The following is a 21,843-nucleotide window of genomic DNA, read 5'->3' on the forward strand; positions in this document are numbered from 1 at the left end:
TTGGTTGGTCTAGTAAGTACGTAGGTAGTAACAAAAAGTTAAAAAAGTGTGGAAATGGCTTAGAGTAAAGTATATAAAATTTTACAGGGGTCAAATTATTGTAATTACATTTATGTTATATGAATGTGTAAATTAAATATATATAGATTGTGATTGCATTTGAGTTTATTTGACGAATTAATTGGGGGGGGGGGGGGGGGGGGGGGGGGGGGTTGCAGTCCGAACCTTGAAACTTGAGTTATTAGAAAAAAAAAAGAGTTAAAAAGTGGATGGTTGTTTCCTTAATTTAGAACTAGCTAGCGTTGAAAATGAGATCTCCTCCATAACCATATGCATTGAGAGTAGAGAATAGAGATGCTAAAGAAGGGGTTTCCTAGACTGGCCTCCGTAAGTGTAAGCCCAGCCCAGCCCAAACGCACCTGAACAATAATATTATATTAATAATCTCTTCTGTCTCCATGAGCTAATAGCCTAACACCATTTTGGCGGGAAATTCACAGGGCCGTCCACACACACACACACACACACACAGACAGATAGAGATAGATAGAGAGAGAGAGAGAGAGAGATGGGAGAATACGAAGAGGCGGAAATCGAGCAGGTCGAGGAGGAGTTCGCGGTGTGGAAGAAGAACACCCCCTTTCTCTACGATCTCGTCATCTGTCATCCGCTCGAGTGGCCTTCTCTCACAGTTCACTGGCTTCCATCCCCTCCCAGCCCCCACCCCTCCGATGATGCCTTTGCCCTGCACAAGCTCGTTCTCGGGACCCATACTTCCGATGATTTCCCCAATTTCCTCATGGTCGCCGACGCTCACATTCCCCGTAATCCCGCCAATTTCGCCACCGATCGCCCCCTTGACTCTGCTATTCCCAAGGTCGCTTTTCGATGCTCCTGATTGTTTGTTCGTTTATCTGTTTTCTCACTTTGTCTCTATCGTTTGTGCTAATTGTTTATTGACTGAAATTTTTGTGCTTATTATGCATTTTGTTCCTCTTATCTATATGCACGCCACATGGTTGACGAAATGACTCAATTATGGTCCGGATTGCATGTGTGTATTCCCGCTAACTGTTTGATGAAATTCATCGTTGAATCTAGCATGCTCTTGACCTTCCAAAATGCATGTCTCGTTGTGCACCCTTGGCTTGGATTGTTTTTTTTTTTTAATGGTGGTGGTGGTGGTGGGCGTAGCTGAAAAGGATAGCAGCACAACTTAACACGTTGATTTTTTGTTTTCAAATAGGTGGAGATAGTACAGAAGATATATGTTGATGGAGAAGTGAATAGAGCACGATGCATGCCTCAGAACCCATCTGTTGTATCAGCAAAGACTAGTGGGTCTGAAGTCTATGTATTTGACTGTGGCAAACACCCAATGACGGAGGAAGGGGGATCTTGTGATCCTGATGTGAGACTGAGAGGTCATGAAAAAGAAGGCTATGGGTTGTCATGGAGCCCGTTCAAAGAGGGGTACCTTTTGAGTGGGTCAAATGATTGCAAAATATGTTTCTGGGATGTCTCTGCCATGCCTCAAGATAAGGTGCTCAATGCAATGCATGTTTATGAGGTAAATTGTTTTACTTTTTTCATTCTGTGTAGGTTATCATTGGGTTTATGCAAACATTTGAATTTTTAAACAGTGATGTGCTTTATGCTGAATTAAGAATTGCAAATGTGATCTTAGGCTCATGAAAGTGTGGTTGAGGATGTGTCTTGGCACTTGAAGAACGAAAATTTATTTGGATCTGTGGGTGATGATTGTTTACTAGTGATCTGGGACTTGCGCACAAACAAACCCCAGCACTCTTTCCAAGCTCATGAAAAAGAGGTGAACAGAATCTTAGAATTAACTCACTTGCATGACTGAATCTGTCAGATAAGCAAATCTTATTTTGCACCTCCACGTTGAGACATTTTTGTGCTTTTCACTAAGTACTTTTTATTTTCTTGATCCCCAATGCATTTAATTGTATTTTTGAGAAGGTTTACAGTGAGTGCTTCAGTTTCTCTACTTCATGTAATTTAATGCACTTGTAACTGTATATAGGTGTCTGATATGACGTGGTCACCGTTAGGAAAACAAGACTAAACCTAATGTTAAACATGAAGGGATTGGTTTATGTAGAAAGGTACTCCCAAAGATGGGAGCTAGGATGCTACTAATCACTGATATGGTACTACTGGCAATAAAAGGGGTCCTCAGAGACTAAAGCAATTAGGAACAAAAGATCGAGAGAGAAATTGGGTAGAGTAACTGCAGTTTGAATATTCTTTGACCTGTTTATTGGTGTGTTTACATATTTATGGCTAGGAGAGTAGGAATAACCTTCCATTAGGGTTGCATCATCTCACAAAATCTGGTAATAGGTTAGAGAAGGTTCACGAATATCAGGTGGCTTTCTGGGATTAGTCTTTCTGCTGTGTGTGGTGACTAGTCAGGTACCCCTAAATCTCTCTCTCAAATTGCTCATGGGCTGGATTCATTTGACTGGGGAGACAATACTTGTGACAAGCCTTGAGGCTCCACCTCTCAATCCATAAGAACTCGAGCAGCCTCCAAGTAGGGAACAGATTGGAGTCCCGCCTCATGCATTCAAAGTGTTGAGGAGCCTTGATCAAGTGTTTGCTCGGTTGAGGGGAAGAGCCCAAAGTAGAGTGACCTTTTGCTTGAGGTGACTGACCCAAGGTCAAGTGACCTTAGGTTGGGGGGAACTGGCCTAAGGCCAAGTGACGTTGGGCTTGAGGGAATCATGACCAACAGTTTTTTGTTTTTGGGTACAATGCCAACAGTTTACAGGTCATAAAATTGAAGAATGGCAATTGCATTATTCTTGCAGTTTTTTGACAATAAGGTCATTTCATGAGTTTCAAGGCCAATTCAGTACTCTGGGAGAAAGGAAGGTGCAGCTGAAATTATTCTTTTGATGGGCAAGGAGAGTGTCAAATATTTTAAGTAGGATGGCAGATTCTCTTACCTTGAGTTGAGGATGCGTGGTTACCTAAATTTGAGAGCCACAGTGGTGACAACGGCCTTCATTGAATATAAGTAAGAAACTCATGTTTAAGGAAAAGTAGTTACAGGACCAAAGTCCTTTAAACACCAACAAGTAACAACATGAAGAAGACAAGAACTTGATTCCCTGTGAATTGTTTCTATGATCTGGTCCTCCAAGTTTATGCAATTGATTGGAACTGTTCAATCAGGTAAGTTGTCTTCCCAGATGGTGTGAGAGGAAGTTGAGGATTTCTAGTCCAAGTAAATTTTACCAATGCATGGGGTGTAAAATTGTCGGCCTTTATTATCTATTACAATCTTTTACACTTGTGTTAAATCTTCTCAACAAAGTAAGCAAATGGCATGGCCTTAAAATCTTGTGAGACCCAGTCCCTTGTTCTGGGTGTAATTATCGATCCTGTTGGTGTTAAGGGAGCTCCATTTTTGTGCTGTGCATATTGGATGGAGAATTGAAGATAAATTGATACTTCTATTCTTCTCTACATCATTTTGAGATTGTGAAGACGAAATCCGCCTCAACTTTTGTCCTCTGAGCTACTGATGCAATTTTTTATATATTCGCATATAATATTTCTTTGGCTTTGGTACTGAAAACCTCGTTTTTTCATGGTCCAGGTGAACTATCTATCTTTTAATCCATACAATGAATGGATAGTAGCAACAGCATCTTCAGATACTACTGTTGGTCTCTTTGATATCCGGAAGCTGACTACTCCATTGCACATATTCAGTAGTCATTCGTATGTCCTTTGCTTTGATATACATCTTGGGCCTACCTTGAACATTACTGATGACTCTTATGCAACATAAACTGTTGTGGTTATTCAGTGTGTGAATGCAAAATTTCTGAATTTTGACAAAGTTGTGGCAGTGTTAATTGAATTCATTAAAGATCTTTTCGACCACCTCAATTGGTGCATGCTGCTCATTTTTGTGGTCTACTCCCCCCCCCCCCCCCCCCCCCCCACACACACACACACACACACGCACAAACAAAACCAACCACATACAGAGTATGTCAACTAGTATTGCTGTACTTGATGTGAAACAATTCCATGAAAGCAAGCAACCATCATCTGATCCTTATTTTCATCTATTTCTAAGTTGGCTCAACATTTAATAAGAAGGAAGCTATCTTGACTTGCGAATTTGATAGCCACTGGATTAAGCTATCTTGACTTGCAAATCTGATATAGTCACTGGATTTGATTATTCCAGGGAGGAAGTATTCCAGGTAGAATGGGATCCCAATCATGAAACTGTTTTGGCATCCTCTGCTGGTGACAGAAGACTGATGGTTTGGGACCTTAACAGGTAGTTCATGGATAGAAGTTAATGCTATGAATTTTAATGTACTATAATATCATGTTACTTTTTTCACATGCCTTGATATTTCCATTTTTCTGTTACTTATTCTGTGGTTAGAACCTGAAAGGAAGATTAAAAGGTGCAAGTTCTTTATGGGCTGGGATGATGGGGGCTGGATTTCCAATCATATTCTCTGCTACCATCCATTAATTGGGCATTGTTTAGAAACTAACTTATGCAGTATACAAAAGATAATCACTTATTCGGAATCTAACATCAAAAGCTCCTACCATTCTTATATTGGCTGTAACCACCCAGTACAACCCAACATCTGGGCTTATGAGTTGGGATTGGCCATAATGAGGAGTAATACCTATAATACTAGGAGCATTGAGGGGATTGCCCAATCCATGCAGTATGCATAGCGTCTGCCACTTCAAAGTGATAGACAGTGGCCTATTATTCACACACCTGTAAGAGTTGACCACTCATTGCCAAACTATTTAGTAACTGCTGTTGTAGGAACTTTGCATGTGGGACACCTCTGTGGACTTATCTATATTGCTTAAATTGCAACTTCATGCTACATATACAAAAAGAAAAAGATTGTACCTAGTGCAGAAGGCTCATGTCAATAGGTTCTGTAAGGTAGCAAGTAGGCAAACTTAAAACATTTTTATGAGAATAACTCTCTTCACACCAATCCGTGCTACAAGGCAATTAAGTGGCAATATTTTGCAATCGTGCCTCATCTATAAAGAAACTCGTGCCTCATCTATAAAGAAACTGAGGGAAAGGCATAATGAGAACATGTTATTCCCAAGTGCTGCCCCTTCATTGAAGGAGTTGGGAGTGTTCACCGAAAACAAACCAAATCTATAGCACTATCAGTTCAATTGAGAACCACTGAAACGTTTTTCTGTTCGTACTTGTTTGGCTGTGTTGTGAGACAATTTATGAGCATTGGTGTATGTAAATGATACTTAGCCAACATAAAAAAAATATTTTTAATATAACAAAATCTTTTTTTATTGTTTTGGCTGAGAAAGAGGAGCAGAAAATTAGAATTTCTCACAAAAGTTTTCTTTTTTGTTTTTCGAGATTCTCGCAACATTAGAAATTTCACTAGGGGAATAGCCTAATAGGCCAGCAGTCTTGGCCACTTTCTCTTTTTTTTTTTTTTTTTTAAACTTTACTATCATCATGAGCAGGTCTAATTTTTACCAAAAGAATTTCTGAATGCAATATATTTGGTGGTTGAAGAAACTTTTGCTTATCTAACTAATTAAATATTTATCATCAGGATTGGTGACGAGCAACTGGAAGGAGAAGCGGAAGATGGGCCACCTGAGCTTCTCTTCTCACATGGCGGTCACAAAGCAAAGATATCTGATTTCTCATGGAACAAGAATGAACCGTGGGTAATTTCTAGTGTTGCGGAAGACAATACCCTTCAAGTCTGGGAAATGGCTGAAAGTATTTATCACGATGAGATGCAGACTATCGATTGTCCATAGAATTGATGGGAGTGATGTTGGTGTCGTGAACTTGGATGAAGACCATCTGGTTTCTTATGGGATGCAACTGCTAGGATTTTGGTTAGATTAGATAGCTACTTGCTTCTTGAGCAAGTGTGGTAGTTTCTGTTTCTTTGGTTGCCTGCCTGCATGCGTGCGTGCTGTTGACTGAGCCAATTATATAACCACAGCGACCTTTAGTCCGTTGAATCTCTAAATTTCCATTTTTTGCTCTGGTCTGCTATCATTTAGTTCCTTATCCCCGAAAAATTTAAATCAACTGCAGCATATGCATGTTAAACAGGAATCAACAAGATCAACTACTGACCGCATATTGTTATTTGAGTCATGCTATTCATCCAGAGATGATCAATGATGATGTAGTTGATCATGTGTAAGTGTTTGTTTGAGAAAGATAAAAGGATTGACATTAAAAAATATAAAATTTATTGAACGTATTTTTATCTTTTTTAAATAAATATTTTTATATGAATTATCGCATCATTATTCTTCATCTTTATTAAAAATTAATAGCATTAGTCATTATTATTTTCATACCTGTAGTTGTAGGTTCTTCAAAGTGTTGTTGATATGTGCCAAAATACCATCGATACCCTGCGTATTGGTTTAAACAATGAAAAAATGATGGGGGGTGCACATGCATTCCTATAAATGGAACTACTGTGCTGGGATTCCTTTTCCCAATATATTTGTTGAAAGTACGAAACCATCTTACTGTTGACAATAAAAAATACCAGTAGTGCAGAAAGAAAAATCATGAACAGAGGTAGACAAAGACCAAGGTGCAGGCACTTCAAATTTTGAATGATTAGGCATGGCGACCAGTTGAGCTAGTAAGCACTTTGAAATTGAAGATGCATCTGCCACACTACACGTCCTCCTACGGCTAACAATTATAGATGATGACGATCTGCGAAGATAACCCTAATTGATTGACACAAAACCCAACAGACCACAAATAGGGCAACCAAAGGGCACAGCTCTTTTGGGGTGCGACGCAATCAAAGAGTGCAATTTTATTCACCATCTTTAACATAAGTGAACGTAATCCTCATTAATGGAGGGTTAAAAACATGGGGTGGGGGGAGATGGCGGTAAGGTGAGAGATAAGGTGGTGACAAAGAGAGGCCTCTGCAGCGACGTCAACTAGAACAAAGGAAGAAGAGAGTGGGGAGAGAGAGAAACAAGGGAAGGGGAGAGAGAAACAGGGAGGGTCCCCCTCCCCACCCACCCACCCACCCAATGTTTTTCTTGATTATATTGATCGTCAATTAAATTTAGGTGTTATGACCGTTAGAGTTATTTAATGTGTAGTAATAATGTATCTAAAATAAAACTGGTTGTAAAGGATTGAGCAATTATGAACTTATGTGATTTGAATAAGAGAAGTTCTTTTCCCCTAATTATTTCTTCTCTATTTTGTGTAGAACTCGGCCTCTCTAGATTTTGATTTCTTCACATGCTATCAGAGCTAGGTTCGATAGGATCTGCTTAATTTGGAGAACGGATTACTCTTAGCATCGTCAGAGCGATCTTGAATTTTTCAAGTTCTATATTTCTTAATTGAGCCAAGGATTCATGGCTTCGAACGGAATCAACGTTGCGATAGGAGATCCGCTACAGATTCATGCTTAAGATCATCCATGTATGATTTTAGTTTCTGCTCCATTAACTAGTCTCAATTAAGATCATGGAGTAGAGGAATATAAATTGCCCTAGGAGCTAAGAATAAGCTAGGGTTTATAAATGGGAAAATTATGATTTCAGATGAAAGTAGCGAGGAGTTTAGTCGTTGGAAGAGGTGTGACTACATGGTTATCTTTTGGCTGTTAAATTCAATTTCTAAGGATCTTGTAGATGCCTTCATTTACACCAAAAATGCCACACAACTTTGGCATTAAATTAAGGAGAGGTTTAGAGAAAGTAATGGAGCTATTTTATATCAATTTTAGCATAAAATAATCTCTATTAGCCAGGATAATCTTTTTGTGTCCGTGTACTACACTCAACTGAAAAGATTATGGGATGAATTGGCTGCAGTAAAGCCCTTACCAAGTTGTTCTTGTGATGCCTCTAAGGCCACAGTTGAATTTGCTAAGGAAAATAAATTGATGCAGTTTCTTATGAGATTGCATGACGATTATGATTAGGTGAGAAGTCAGATATTGTTACTTAATCCTTTGCCAGTGTTAATAAGGTTTACTCTATGGTTCTAAGGGTGGAGTCACAATGTCAAGTAGTCTCAACCTTGAATGAGACTAATGAATGAACAGTTTTTTTCTCTAGGCAGAGTTCAAACAATAAGAAAGATCAGAAGAAATTTAAGAACAAAAGTGTTTGTGAACATTGTAAACCGAGTGGGCATATAAAGGACACTTTGTTTCAAGTTAATTAGTTATCCTAACTAGTATAAAGAGAAATTGAACAAGGATTCAACACATACGGTGATAACGAATATGACTAACAAGCCTAAATCAACTTCTGATACACCTTTAGATGCTGCACTATTGGACAATCAAGAATTAGGGAATTCAATTGCAGTGGCCTTATCAAGATGCTCAAGCCAAATGCTGTGAATATTAGCCTTAATACTGCCTTGAATGATTTTGCTAGTAACCCAAAACCAATTAACTCTTGTTGTTTTGGTATGCTTGGTGAGGGTATATGGATTCTTGATAGTGGTGCCACTAACCACATTACATATCATAAAAGGTTGTTTCGTTCCTTGCATAAACTATCAAATTGTGTTTCAATTCATTTACCCAACCACACTACCACATTTGTCACACAAGCAGGGTTTATTTGTTTGAGTCCTGCTGTTGAGCTTCATGATGTTTTGTTTATCCTTTCATTTCACTTCAACCTTTTATCTATTAGCAAATTGCATCTTGGTCATCATTTGCAAGTGATTTTCCTTCCTATTGGTTGCGTTGTCCAAGACCTAAAGACACATGAAGTGTTGGCAGTAGGAAAGGTTGAAGGGAGATTGTATAAGCTAGATAAGTCAAGCTTCCTTGTGGACACCATTACCAATTTTCTTTTCTAGTTCAAATCTCTCAACTTACATCTTGTATTTGACACTTTACTAATTTTTTCTCACAAGAATAAAGCACTTACTCATTTTTCTTGTAATGTGCCTGTTACTTTACCATACTTTGGTAATTCTTTTGTAACTATTTCTAATTGTGATATGTGGTATAACATATTAGGGCATATGCCTATTAGAAACCTAAAACACATACTTACATTGAAGCATTTGTTTGATGATATTTTTCCATATGATATTTGTCACTTGGCCAAGCAAATTAGATTGTCATTTCCTCTTTATGATCTTAAAGCCACCAATCCTTTGAAGCTTCTACATATCGACTTTTGGGGTCCGTATTCAAACCTTTCCTTAATTGGTGCAAAATATTTTCTCACCATTGTTGATGACTATTCAAAAGCCACTTGGACCTACATGGCTTAACACAAGAGTCGAAGCCTTTCTTTTCTTAAAGTTTTCTTTCGGCTAGTTGAAAACCAATTTCAAACCATTTTTCGAACAGATAATGGATCAGAGTTTCTTAACCACTATGTATCTATTTTCTTACAATTTAAAGGTATTTTGCACCAATGAACCTGTACCTACATTCTCCAATAAAATAGAGTGGTAGAACGTAAGCATAAACATTTATTTGAAGTGGCAAGAACTTTACAGCTATATTCTCAATTGCTTAAAAGATTTTGGTCCGAGTGTGTGCTAATTGCTACTTGCCTTATAAATCAAATATGTAATACCCCGAGAGCCCAGAGAAATTAGTATATATCGAGGATAGTGTAAGAAAGGAAACAACACCAGTTAGATACCTTTTGGGCAGAATGTAGGTAAAGAACTCCCAAGTTAAGCGTGCTTAACTTAGGGTAATCCAGGGATGGGTGACCCCCCTAGGAAGTTCGTGTAGGCCCATCAGGGTAAGTTGTTCCGGTTCTTCCTATCGCTCGATGCGGGATGTTACAGGTGGTATCAGAGTTGACCCTTGGAGAAGGCGGTCCAATAAGGGCGGGGAGTGGTGCCGGGGCGTGAGGCCTGATCAAGGAGAGGCTCCTGGCAGGCTTCTAGGATGGCAGCCTCCAAAGGGGAGAAGGTCTGGGACTAGTTGTAAGATTGCATGACGAGGACGTTATGTGCTCAAGGGGGAGAATGTAATACCCCGGGAGCCTAAAGAAGTTAGTATATATCGAGAATAGTGTAAGAAAGGAAACAACACCAGCTGGATACCTTTTGGGCTGAATGTAGGTAAAGAACTCCCAAGTTAAGCGTGCTTAACCTGGGATAATCTAGGGATGGGTGACCCCCCTGAAAAGTTCGTGTAGGCCCATCAGGATAAGTTGTTCCAGTCCTTCTTATCACTCGATGCGGGATGTTACAAATAACCTAATACCTCTCTCAACTCTCAATTGGGAAACTCCTTACTTTAGTTTGTTTCACAAAAAACCTAATTATGCCTCTTTGAAAAGATTTGGTTGCCCCTTTTATGCTACAAATAATTTTTCTCATAAAGATAAATTCTCTCCAAGAGCCATTAAATCTGTCTTTATTGGCTATTCCCATTGTCAAAAGGGATATAAATTATTTGATCTTGCAGCCCACACTATCTTTGTTAGCAAAAATGTTACATTTTTTTTAATCCATTTTTCCTTTGCAAGATAATATATCTCCTTCTTGTCAAACTAATACACCATTACCTCAGATTCCTATCAGCTTGCTTACACTAGAACCTTTTCCTTCTCCTGAATTGTCCTCTTTTCCCTTGGCTGACAGAACCTTCTCCATCCCCAAGCTTACAATCATCTTTACCTAAACCTCAACGAAGTACCCGTGTTCCCCAAAGACCAGCTTGGCTTAGTGACTTTGTCAGCTTGGTTCAAGCTTCCCTTGCCTATCCTTCCACTTCTACGTCATCAGGTAACATTCGTTTTTCTTACTCCAATTCCTTTCTTTTTTTCTCTTGCTTATACCTCTTTCCTTGACAACATTTCTTCAATCCCTGAGCCATGTGCTTTTCATCAAGCATCTCAAGATCTTAACTAGGTTACATCAATGGAGAATGAGTTGCAAGCTTTAGAACTAAATGGTACTTGGCAAGTTGTTGATTTACCTAAAGGTAAGAAACCTATTGGTTCCAAATGGGTGTATCGAGTGAAGTATAAGCCAAATGGTGAAATTGATAAATACAAAGCATGTTTAGTGGCCAAAGACTACAATCAAATAGAGGGTCTGGGTTATAAGGATAGATTTTCTCTTGTGGCCAAACTAGTGATTGTTCGCTTGTTTATAACAGTTGCTACTGTCAAAACTTGGCTTATTTATTAGATTGACATTAACAATGTCTTTTTGCATGGTCACCTTGACGAGGAGGTTTATATGACTCCACCCGGTGGTTATTCTGTTGATCCCAACAAGGTATGTTTGCTGAAACGTTCTCTTTATGGGTTGAAACAGGTTTCACGCTAATGGAATTTGGAGTTTTGTCGTTTTCTTATTCAACTTGGGTTCATACAATCTCCATATGATCGTTGTCTCTTTACACACAAGACATATTCTCATTTTGTTGCCTTACTTGTTTATGTTGATGATGTACTCCTTGGTGGGGATGATATTGATTTCATTAAGTCCACTAAGGTTGCTCTTGATAAAAAAGTTCACTATTAAGGTCCTATGTTATCTCAAATATTTTCTTAGCCTGGAAGTTGCTAAATCCTCTTTTGGGACATTTCTGTCCCAACGTAAATTCATCATGGATCTTGTTCTTGATACTAGTTTACAAGATGTCGAAAATTCATCTTTTCCTATATCCAAGGGATTATCCTTAGAAACAAATCAAGGTACCCATTTTTCTAATCCTGAGCGATACCAGAGGCTGTTGTAAGTTGCTCTATATTAATCTCACAAGGCCGGACATTAGTTATGCTATGCAACATTTGAGTTAGTTCATGTCCTTTCCTTATCAGCCCCATTTTGTTGCAGCTATTCAAATTGTTAATTACCTTAAGGACACTATTTCTCATGGTATTTTCTATTCTACTTCAGCCAACCTATCTCTTTCAGCATATTGTGATGCCAATTGGGTTTCTTGTAAATTCTCACGTTGGTCCTTAACAGGATTTTGTGTTTTTCTTGATGGTGCTCTCGTTTTTTGAAAAACTAAAAAATAGCATACGATTTCCTGATCCTATGCTGAAGCTAAATATCATAGCATGGCATCTACTACTTGTGAGTTCATTTGGATTTCTAATATTTTCAAAAATCTCATTCTTTCGGTTCCCTTGCTGATTACTCTTAATTGTGACAACAAAACTGTTATGCACATTGCTGCCAATCCAATTTTTCATGAGCGCACTAAACATGTCGATATTAATTGTCATCTTGTTCGAAATTATCTCAAATAAGGTTTTATTGTCCCGGTCTTTATTCCTTCTCAATTGCAGCCTGTGGATATGTTCGCTAAGCCTTTGTTAGCTAATCATCAATCTATGGTTGTCAAGTTGGGATTGTGTTTTCCCTAATCTCCAGCTTGAGGGGGGAAGGGGGGGACTCTTGACTATATTGATCGTCAATTAAATTTATGTGTTATAGCAGTTAAATAGAGTTATTTAATGTGTAATGGCAGTGTATCTAAAATAGAATTGATCGTAAAGGATTGTTCAAGTTGTATAAATAATTTAGAAGGCACGAGTTATGAACTTACGGGATTTGAATAAGATAAGTTCTTTTTCTCCAATTCTTTCTTCTCTATTTTGCGTAGAACTTAGCCTCTCCAGATCTTAATTTCTTCACAGTTTTTAACTCCCAGGGGTTACGTTCACTCCCAAGGGATTGACCAAAATCGCACTAAAATCAAAGGGATACAATGCAACACAAATGGGGTTCGGTACAACACCAAATGGGTGTGGCGCAAAAACAAAAAGGGACAAATACCAATACCCCCTGAGTAGCCTAGATTTTATTAGTCTGCTTCATCATATAGAAGAAGCGTACCATGCAGTAGTTGAACCTATTTTGCGTAGCTACTCTAAATAAAGTCAGTGAGCGAAGCAGAAATTATGCAATCTACAGATTACCAACTCCACACCAATAAAATGCTGCGTACCTAAGCTGCTCAGAAACTGCCACAGTAGTACATCAACATGACCAGCCAGTAGCAATATGAAAAACGGACCTTCCACCTTTGAGGATGGAGATGTGGAAAGAGAAACAGCAAAATAAATCAAGTACTTTCAACCCAGAATAATTCATCTGCCACTAAAATAAACGAGGAGGCTTGAACAGAACGGCTACTAGTAGAGCTTCATGAAAATACAAAAAATTGGCCTCTACCAAAAGTCCTACCAGCTTATACGTTGCCGTCAAGCATTCTCACTTCAAAATATTTAGGTTGACCTAAGACTGAATGCTGCAGATTGAGAAACTAACAACTCAAGGGCGGTAAAATGTACATATTGTCGAGCACGATACGAATAATAGATCAAGCTCTAAAGCCCGACAGCAGGGTAGAGAAAAAGGAAATAGAACTGGAAGAACACATGATAACTCCAGCAGAGCTACTTATTGTGAGATGTCAAAGCAACCAACATGCTCCTTATTAGCTTTAACCAGCTGTTGCTGCACGACTCCCTCCTAATAGAACAAAATGTAACACTGATCAGTTAAATAAAATTTAAATAGAGAAAAAACATATAAGTTTAACAAAAAGGGAAGTATCATTTTAAATGGAATGACGACAATAGCTGAATGCTGGAAAACAGATGACAAAATAACACTTCGGCTATTTCCAACAGTCTTCAAAATGTTTATCAGAATTTTTCCAACTGGCAACAATTCAAATTATCATATCAAAAGGACAGAAGGAGATCCAAGCTTTATGATTGTACATTTGAACCATGAATTTTGGGTATGGATGTTGTGCAAATCTTCCATAAAGATATTCAACATGTGCCTTGCCTCATCCAAAGAAGTTGACTGCAATACAAATGCGATTGTCCAGGTGGTGGATTCACACACTGAAAAGTCACTCTATATAAACAACAATAACAATCACAAGCCTAAACTCCACTAGCTGCGGGAATCTCCCCCTATATAAAGTAAAATATAAATAAATAACTAGTCCCACTATATGACACAAAAAGTGAAATATGAAATGAGTGTTAAAAATTGTTAACCACCTAATATGATTGGAAAATTCCCTTCTGCAAATTTTATTCAATCTAGAGCACAAGGATTTCCCTTGTTTGTCACAGAACAAATTCTGCCTAATTTGGTAAAGGGACAACATGTTAGAAAATTGTCTATCAAAACACATAGGCTTAACTTGAAACCAAGCCAAATGGTGATCAAATAACATCCCTGATCATGAAAAAACATAAGCAGGCAGGCCACAGTGACAAGAAAATATGATACTAAAGATGCTTATTCTTGAGCATCAAATTAATGATCCCACCGATAGCCATAATTGCCACCAGATAAGAATATTCTATTATCCTATTTCCATTTAAATCTAACCAATAACCATTTGTATATAATGTGTAATGACCTATAGGCTGCTATGAAATTTGGAAGTCATTTTGTAAGTACAAATAGTATTCTTTTAATATAGTAATGAACAGTTAAAATTGCAAAGACAAAAGCTTAACTGAAGTTACAAAATCAAATATTAAGATCATACCTAACTGATTTTGAACTTGCATATCAGAAAGCAGAAGAGACAAAGCATATTTGTTATTAACAGGTATAAATATCCTAAGCCTATCAGAAAATGAACCTGTAAAAACAAATGTCAAAAACAAAGAACCAATTACTATATATGATTAAATGAAAGAGTTTCACCTTTTCTTTTGTTTGCACCAGAAGAATTGCCTGTAGAAGTTACATTTCCCAGTCCACAACTAGGGAACTCCTTCAGCCCATCATTCTGATTCCCCATGCACTGCAGATTCTCCAATTCACAACTGCTATAGCCTTGACCATTTAATCGGGCACCTTCCACACCTTTTCCTTCCACCCCTTGATGTAGGCAGTAGACATCATCATCACACTGCATATTACATGGACTCATCACATATGAAGCTGGCAAGTTTGGAGTACCCATGTTTTGGTACACATCAGTCTTGGCAGGCTTCTGATAAGGAAATGATCCTATCTCCCCTTCTATCCTTCCTCGAATGTCTACAAGCAAACACTTGAGCCTTGCAATCTCGGCCTCCAGGGCAGCTTGACCCTGCAATCTCTTCAGCAACTGCTGGTTCAAAGCCCTCAACCTTACAACTTCATCCTCTAAAGATGCAGCACGGGCCTTCTTCTTTTCCCGATACTTTCGAACTGCTTCACGATTACCTAAAGGGCGCTTCTTCGATTTCTTTTCCAGTGACTCTGCTGTATCATCAGTGGAAACTTTGTCCTCGGAGGGGGCAGGTAAAATTTTGGTATGCACATGAAAGCATGTGTGGGTGTGAGAAAAATCGGGGCCCGGCGGGTTGCAAGTGTGGGTATGAGTGCAGGCATGTGTGTCCTTTAGTATATCATCAAAGAAGCTGTCCATAGAGCAACTGCTTGGAAGATCACCAACATTTGTACTTGAGAACATTTCTTGGTTCGAGAAATCAAGCTCCCCATCGTCCATTGTATAAAAACAAACCACCAAAATAGACAAAACCAAGCAATCAGAATCACACCGAGAACCGATAGACACGAATTTTTCACCTCCACCCGGATGATAATTTGCAGTATCTTCTCAGTGAAGACACTCAAATTCTGAACGGGTCTTAGCGATTTCAAGTTGGGTTTTAAGAAACCCCCAAATCCCTAGAGCAAGAGAGACGAGATTAATCGAAATCAGGAATCCCAATGTACCTATCCCAGATCTAGTTATGCAATTTGAGCTATTGACGGTACATATCTTTCAGATAACAAATCAAACCACAGTAAATTCAAGCATACAGAGATGGAATTTCAATTCCAAAGACCAGATTTTTTTTTTTAAAAAAAAAAAAAGCATCACCAGAAAGCCCTAGAACGGGGAATTGAGGTCAAATCGCGTCGATTGACTTACTCATGACCAAGCTCGTTTCTGAAACATCCTGAATTCGACCTCTGCAGGGCTAGAAACCAAGAGGCACCGGTGTAAGACAGAGAGAAAGAAGGGAGAGATTACAATGGAAACCCTAAAACAATAGGCTAAAAAGCGGTGAAAGATGGCATCATTTTAATGGAGGGAAGGCAACGAGCGAGTCATAGGAGCCATCGGTTCAGAGATTCCAAAAGATCCAACAGAGCCCTACCTTCAGTCGGGAAAACAGAGTGTTCCCCGCTTCAATTTATACTTCTTTGGGGGGAGTATTCTGTAAATACACTAAAATATTAACTTGTTTCTTGTTTCGGCGCAATTATAATGCGCGTGCGGTGCCAGCATGGGTCAATTTTGTGGGTCCATCTCCCTTCATCCTGACCGTCCAAGTTTGTTGTTTTTTAACTTCAACTAGTGGTAAACCCGTGCTGCTGTATTAGAGTTTAATTTAAAATTAAAAAATTATTTTAAATAATTCTAGAATTAATAATTATAATTTTTTTTAATAAACAGTCTTTTATCAAAATTTAAATTAATTAATTATTTGTTATTCAATATTCTAATGGACAGCACTCTTAATTCAATGTACCGCCATTCAATGTATTAAAGAATAATTAATATATTAAGTAGGTTATTTGATAAAATATTTATTATATTATATTTATTTATAAATAAATATTATAAAATTTATAATATATTCACTCAAATACATTCGTTATTTTTTATTTATTATATTATAAATATAAATTAAAACTCTTAAATGTGAGTAAAAATAAGTTTTTCAATATTAACAAAACTTTTAAAAAATAAATTTTGATTTCTTCCATAATCTTAAAAATGTGATACCTTAAATATTAATTAGCATTGAAAAATCCAAGTATTTGACAACCTTAAATATTTTTTTATGAATTTGTTAAAATATCACATTTTCAATACTATAATATAATTATTAAAGTAAAATTAATAATTAATTAATCACTACTTTTGATTTAATGCAAGTTTTTGAGAGAAAAAATTCACCATTAATTAACACTTGACAAAATACTTTACGTGACTATTCTGTTTTAATATTATATATATATAGAGAATAAAGATATAAAGATTTATATTTAAATAAATAAATAATTTTCTATGACTTAATTAACAGTTCAAGTTGTCTATTAATATTTCTTAGAAAACTCATGCAAATTTAATACCAATTTTAGAGACATAAAACAACTTAATAGATTTTTGGAGGGAAAAAAATTTGTAAACTATTTTATTTTAATATAATATATTATATATTATTATATTATATAAAAATAAGATTTTATTTAATAGACAATTTTCTGTGACTTAATTAATACTTTAATTGTCTATTCATATTTTTCATAAATAGTATTTATTTTTTATTGATTGACGGATTAATTAAATATTTAATATTCACATAATAATGTATTAGAAAACCCATTATTAGTATTGAAAAACTCACGTATTTAAAATTTATTATTAATTTAACAATAATTAGTACTTATTATTTCAAAGTAATTGAAAATTTTAAATTATTAATGTAAATTACTAAATGCAATAAGTACTAAATGTAAATTATTAATGCAAGTTTTGGAAGGAATTTTTTTTTTTCAGACTATCATACTTTTATATATATAAAGATTTAACAATATGGATCATTTTATTTTATTTTTGACATTACCAAAAAAATAATTACAGAAATATATGTGAAGTTTGTCTTAATATTCATTTTTATTAATTTTTTCATTTATAAAAAATAACTAAATTATTTTTCACATAAAAAAATCTAATAACCTTCTTAGAAGAATATTTTGTAAAGAGTTAATACACTTTTTTAAAAATAGATAAAAGTATAGGTAAAGTGGTGAGTAAGGAAAAAATCCAAGTAGATGCATGATTCCTTTCAACATATACCCAACTAAAGAATATGGAAATAGGATTAGAAATTAGTTGAATTGGCTCGTACTTGTGACAATTTGCAACTCACTAATTAGCTGAGTAAGTGAGTTTACAAAGCAAATTATTTGAATACAAGTCGAAAACTATGATTCATGGCTTATATAACTTTTATGGTTCATGAGCAAGCAAGATTGAATTATTTGATCCATTCATTTTATTTCTCAATTAAAAGTTGAATTAGTTATCTCCTATAACGCATTGTTTCTTAAATACACCATGATGATATAGACATACAAATTACAACATATGGACGTTATGGAAATTCTTTGCCAATAGAAGCACTGGATCGAATGTAAAACTAAAGAATGAGGGTTTTCGCTAGATTTCTTTATTACAAGTAGAAGTGAGTCATAAAATCCTCAATATTTGAGGAACAATAAAGACAAACCCATGCTTCACAGTAGTTATTGTTTACATAATATTGAAATACAATGCAATATAGGTACACATTTCGAGGTATATAATAAATTAACTAAGCTTCAACCACTTCTTTTTATTTTATTTTACTTATCTTCGAGGTACCTGACACATTTGAATATGCTGATATAAGATATGAAACATCTTGATAAGTTATTCAAAATAAAAGTTTGTGTGTGTAAATGCAACATGCAGTATGAAATCTCCCCTTGTGGTAGCCACTTCAGGATGTTACAATCATCCCTACTAGTCATCATGTCCAAACTCTCGGCCCTACAAACGGGAACACCTCGCCCCATCGTAAATGGGCATGTGATCGTTCCCCAATCACACATGATGACCTATATCAACTAGCCACAAGCTGCAGTGTAACATTTCACATTGAGTGATAGAAAAGATCGAAACAACTTACCCAATAAGTCTACGCGAACTTCATAAAGGGTCACTCATCCTTGAGTTTCCCCAGCTCAAACATACTTAACCCGAGAATTCTTTATCTACATTCAGCCCAAAAAGTATCCAGCTGATGTTGTTTCATTTCTTACTTATCATCGATATATACTACCATTCTCTAGACTCTTGGGATGTTACATGTAGTGCATGATAAATGGAAACAACATGCTCTGCCAAGAAAATACATGATATGCAAGCCACAAATCACACAAAATAAAGTACAAAATGTCCAGGATAATCAACAAATGTAAGAACCACCCATCTTATTGTTTTACTTGTTGAAGCACTGTTCACACTTACCGGGTTTGATTTTCTGCAGTAAACACAAGTTTTTGTAAAACAAACACCAAATATTTTTACATAAATATATTTTAAATAATTTAATTTATTTTCTAGAAATTTGCAAGGAAAAAAGAGCTCACACGCACCTTCACGTACCTTGGGAAGGTAGCCTATGCGTTTGCACATGTAGGCAAAATTGATGCATGTGTTGCATATGTCGACTATCTTCTTCGGCTCCGACGAACACGGACTAAGTTGCTTCTCGATTTTTCAGCTTTTTTTCCTCGTTTTAGCTCCAATTTGCTCTTTGTTTGAACTTACACTTTCATTTCTTTCCCCTCTACCTAATTATAAGTCAAGATCATCGGTTTTCAACTGTTTTTCGACAACTTTTGCCCAAATTTTGGAAAATCTTTAAATTTTTCAGCGAGGCCTATTTTTCCCTCGTTTTTTCATCAATTTCACTATTTCATTTTCCAAAATTTTTCTCACACTCTCAATAACCTATTTCTCCCCTCAAATCCTCTCAAACCAACCTAATTTTGGCTCAAATCTCATTAGACTGGTTTGGGTTAAAGCTTTATCTTATTTATAGAGTTTTTCAACTAATCACCATCTTCCACTTACTATGCCACCTAGCCTCCTTGAAGTGTGTGTCTCATCATGACCCCTAATGGCTAGTTAGTCCAGTTCATTTCTCTAGCGACCCTATTGTGAGTTTTCAAAAATTACAATTTGACCCAAAGTTTCATATATTTTCACTTTAGCCCCATATCATTTAAGTCATTGGCTATCATTGAATCTCCCAAATGCCCCTAGGAAGATTTCTTTTGCATCATTTCTCGATATTTTTGGTAGATTACACTTGTCTCCCAAACTTTTTTGAAAACTACACTTTTACCTCATAACTTTCAAGAATTACACTTTTTCCCCTGAACTTCCATAATCCCTTAGACAGATCCTATTTTCTCAAATATATTAATTCCATAAAATATCATATTTCTTAAAATATATGAATTTTACAAAAATCTCGAGTATTACACTTTCCATGATATGATACGCCTTCAGATTAGTGTGCACTCACCAATTTAGAAGGAGAACAAAATAATTTAATTTTTTTATACCAATAGAGAAAACGAACAGCAAAAATCAAGTGGAAGAATAAGCTTGTTGGGCATGTATATTAGAAGCTGACAAAAAAAGAAGAAGATATTTATTAGTTACAAATAGCTTGTGCTTGTAGAGAAAATTTTAGTTAAAAAAAGATGAATAAGAGGAAAATAAAGGCATAAAACTATATTTTAAAGACTGCAACATCTTTAAATTTAAAGAGTAAAAATTAAGGCCGTAAAATATCTATTCTATCTAAAATCCCGAAAATTGATCTATTACCCGTGTGGGTCTCACCCCTCATAATTAGGACTCGCACCCTCTAATAATCTGTTATCACATTAGCGTCGAACAACATATGTAGACAATAGAAAACAATAGATTTGGGCTCGTAAGAACCTTTATTTTCTTCTATTCTATTCAACTTCATTAAATACTTCTTTAACTTAAATATTAAGAGTCTTTTTTGAAATGCTCTTAGATAATTTTCTAATTGTGTTTTTAGATTTTTATTAAGTAGACAATGAATCCCTACCATGAATTGATTGATGGACTACTCATGTCGATCATATTTGAAACTGATGAACTTTCGCACTATCATATAACATAACACAGCATAACAATAACCAATTCAAATTATCCCAAAAGGATGACTTTAATTACCAAATATATTGTGTTCAACATATTTATTTATAAAATGTTAAAGATAATTAGGTATTGGTATCTGAAGGTTTAATAAGAGTATACTGGCGGTAATATAATTAATTCATAATACTACATGAACAAAATAACTTCACATCAATGTTACTGTGGTAAGTGAAATAAATAATGAAGGGCAAATAATTCTTAAATTACACTATTTAAAATTCACATTTTAAAAATTACACGAACCTCCTTTTAGTTAAATATTTATTAAGAAATTAGTGTAATTTTATTAAAATTTCAAGCATATCATGTGTAAGTAAATCTAATTTTATGGAGTAATCAGATATAACTTTTGAATAATATAAATAGTTAATATCTGAAAAAGTAAAACAATATTTCTCTTATACCAAAACGTAAGCCCAGACTGTAATTACCCAAAAATAAAAGGAGAAAATGAGACGAATTCAAATCCTCAACGAGACTTGGATACTGCTGGCTGGGCTAGCATTGTTTGGCCCATTAGGCCCGGATTCGGAATTTTGGATTCGACCCAACTTGTTAAATGAGCTTAGTTTTCTCTGTACCCTCACACTGTATGGGCCGTTACTGTAGCCCAGTGACGCTGATCCAGTACGGTATACCGAGGTGAATAATATGTAAAATTATGCGTCCATGCTGAAAACTAATTTTATTCTAATGACAAATTTTCATAATAAATTTTTTCTACCAAAAATTCAGTTAGAATGATATAAACATTTATGTTTTATTTAATGCGTCACAATACGTTATAAATAAAAAGTAGCATGGTCGTCACACATCGTTGTGACAGTATGTATCAAAATTTGGTTAGAATATTTATATTCCAAAGTTAAATTTGTGATGTCAGAAGATAGATGTGGAGACTGCTTTGCTTTAGTGGACATTCACATCTTTTGTCTTCCTCTTCCTTGAGATTGCATTGCAACCTGAAGGGCTGAAAAGGAAGCGAGCATATTACATA

At 36.0% G+C, this 21,843-nt stretch overlaps 2 protein-coding genes across 3 annotated transcripts; one reads left to right on the forward strand and one right to left on the reverse strand.

The window, feature by feature from the left end:
• Positions 1–454: 454 nt before the first annotated feature.
• On the forward strand, positions 455–6,054 carry LOC127801069 (WD-40 repeat-containing protein MSI2). Of its 2 annotated transcripts, XM_052335894.1 has the most exons (6): positions 456–877; positions 1,247–1,570; positions 1,688–1,831; positions 3,635–3,759; positions 4,238–4,333; positions 5,631–6,054. In XM_052335894.1, exons 1-6 carry the CDS (start codon positions 569–571, stop codon positions 5,842–5,844), a joined length of 1,212 nt encoding a protein of 403 aa, XP_052191854.1. In that variant the 5' UTR covers positions 456–568; the 3' UTR covers positions 5,845–6,054. The 2 variants fall into 2 exon arrangements, with proteins under 2 accessions (XP_052191855.1, XP_052191854.1); XM_052335895.1 differs by lacking the exon at positions 1,688–1,831 and having other exon boundaries at positions 455–877.
• Positions 6,055–13,091: 7,037 nt separating this feature from the next.
• Positions 13,092–16,211, reverse strand: LOC127801568 (basic leucine zipper 23-like). The gene is made up of 3 exons (XM_052336810.1): positions 15,954–16,211; positions 14,732–15,706; positions 13,092–13,525 (listed from the first exon to the last, which is right to left on the reverse strand). The coding sequence occupies exons 2-3, from the start codon at positions 15,522–15,524 to the stop codon at positions 13,497–13,499; spliced, it is 822 nt and encodes a 273-aa protein (XP_052192770.1). The 5' UTR covers positions 15,525–15,706; positions 15,954–16,211; the 3' UTR covers positions 13,092–13,496.
• Between the last annotated feature and the right edge of the window lie 5,632 nt (positions 16,212–21,843).

Source organism: Diospyros lotus, chromosome 5 (genome assembly GCF_014633365.1).
Source record: "Diospyros lotus cultivar Yz01 chromosome 5, ASM1463336v1, whole genome shotgun sequence".
Classification (NCBI taxonomy): Eukaryota; Viridiplantae; Streptophyta; class Magnoliopsida; order Ericales; family Ebenaceae; genus Diospyros; species Diospyros lotus.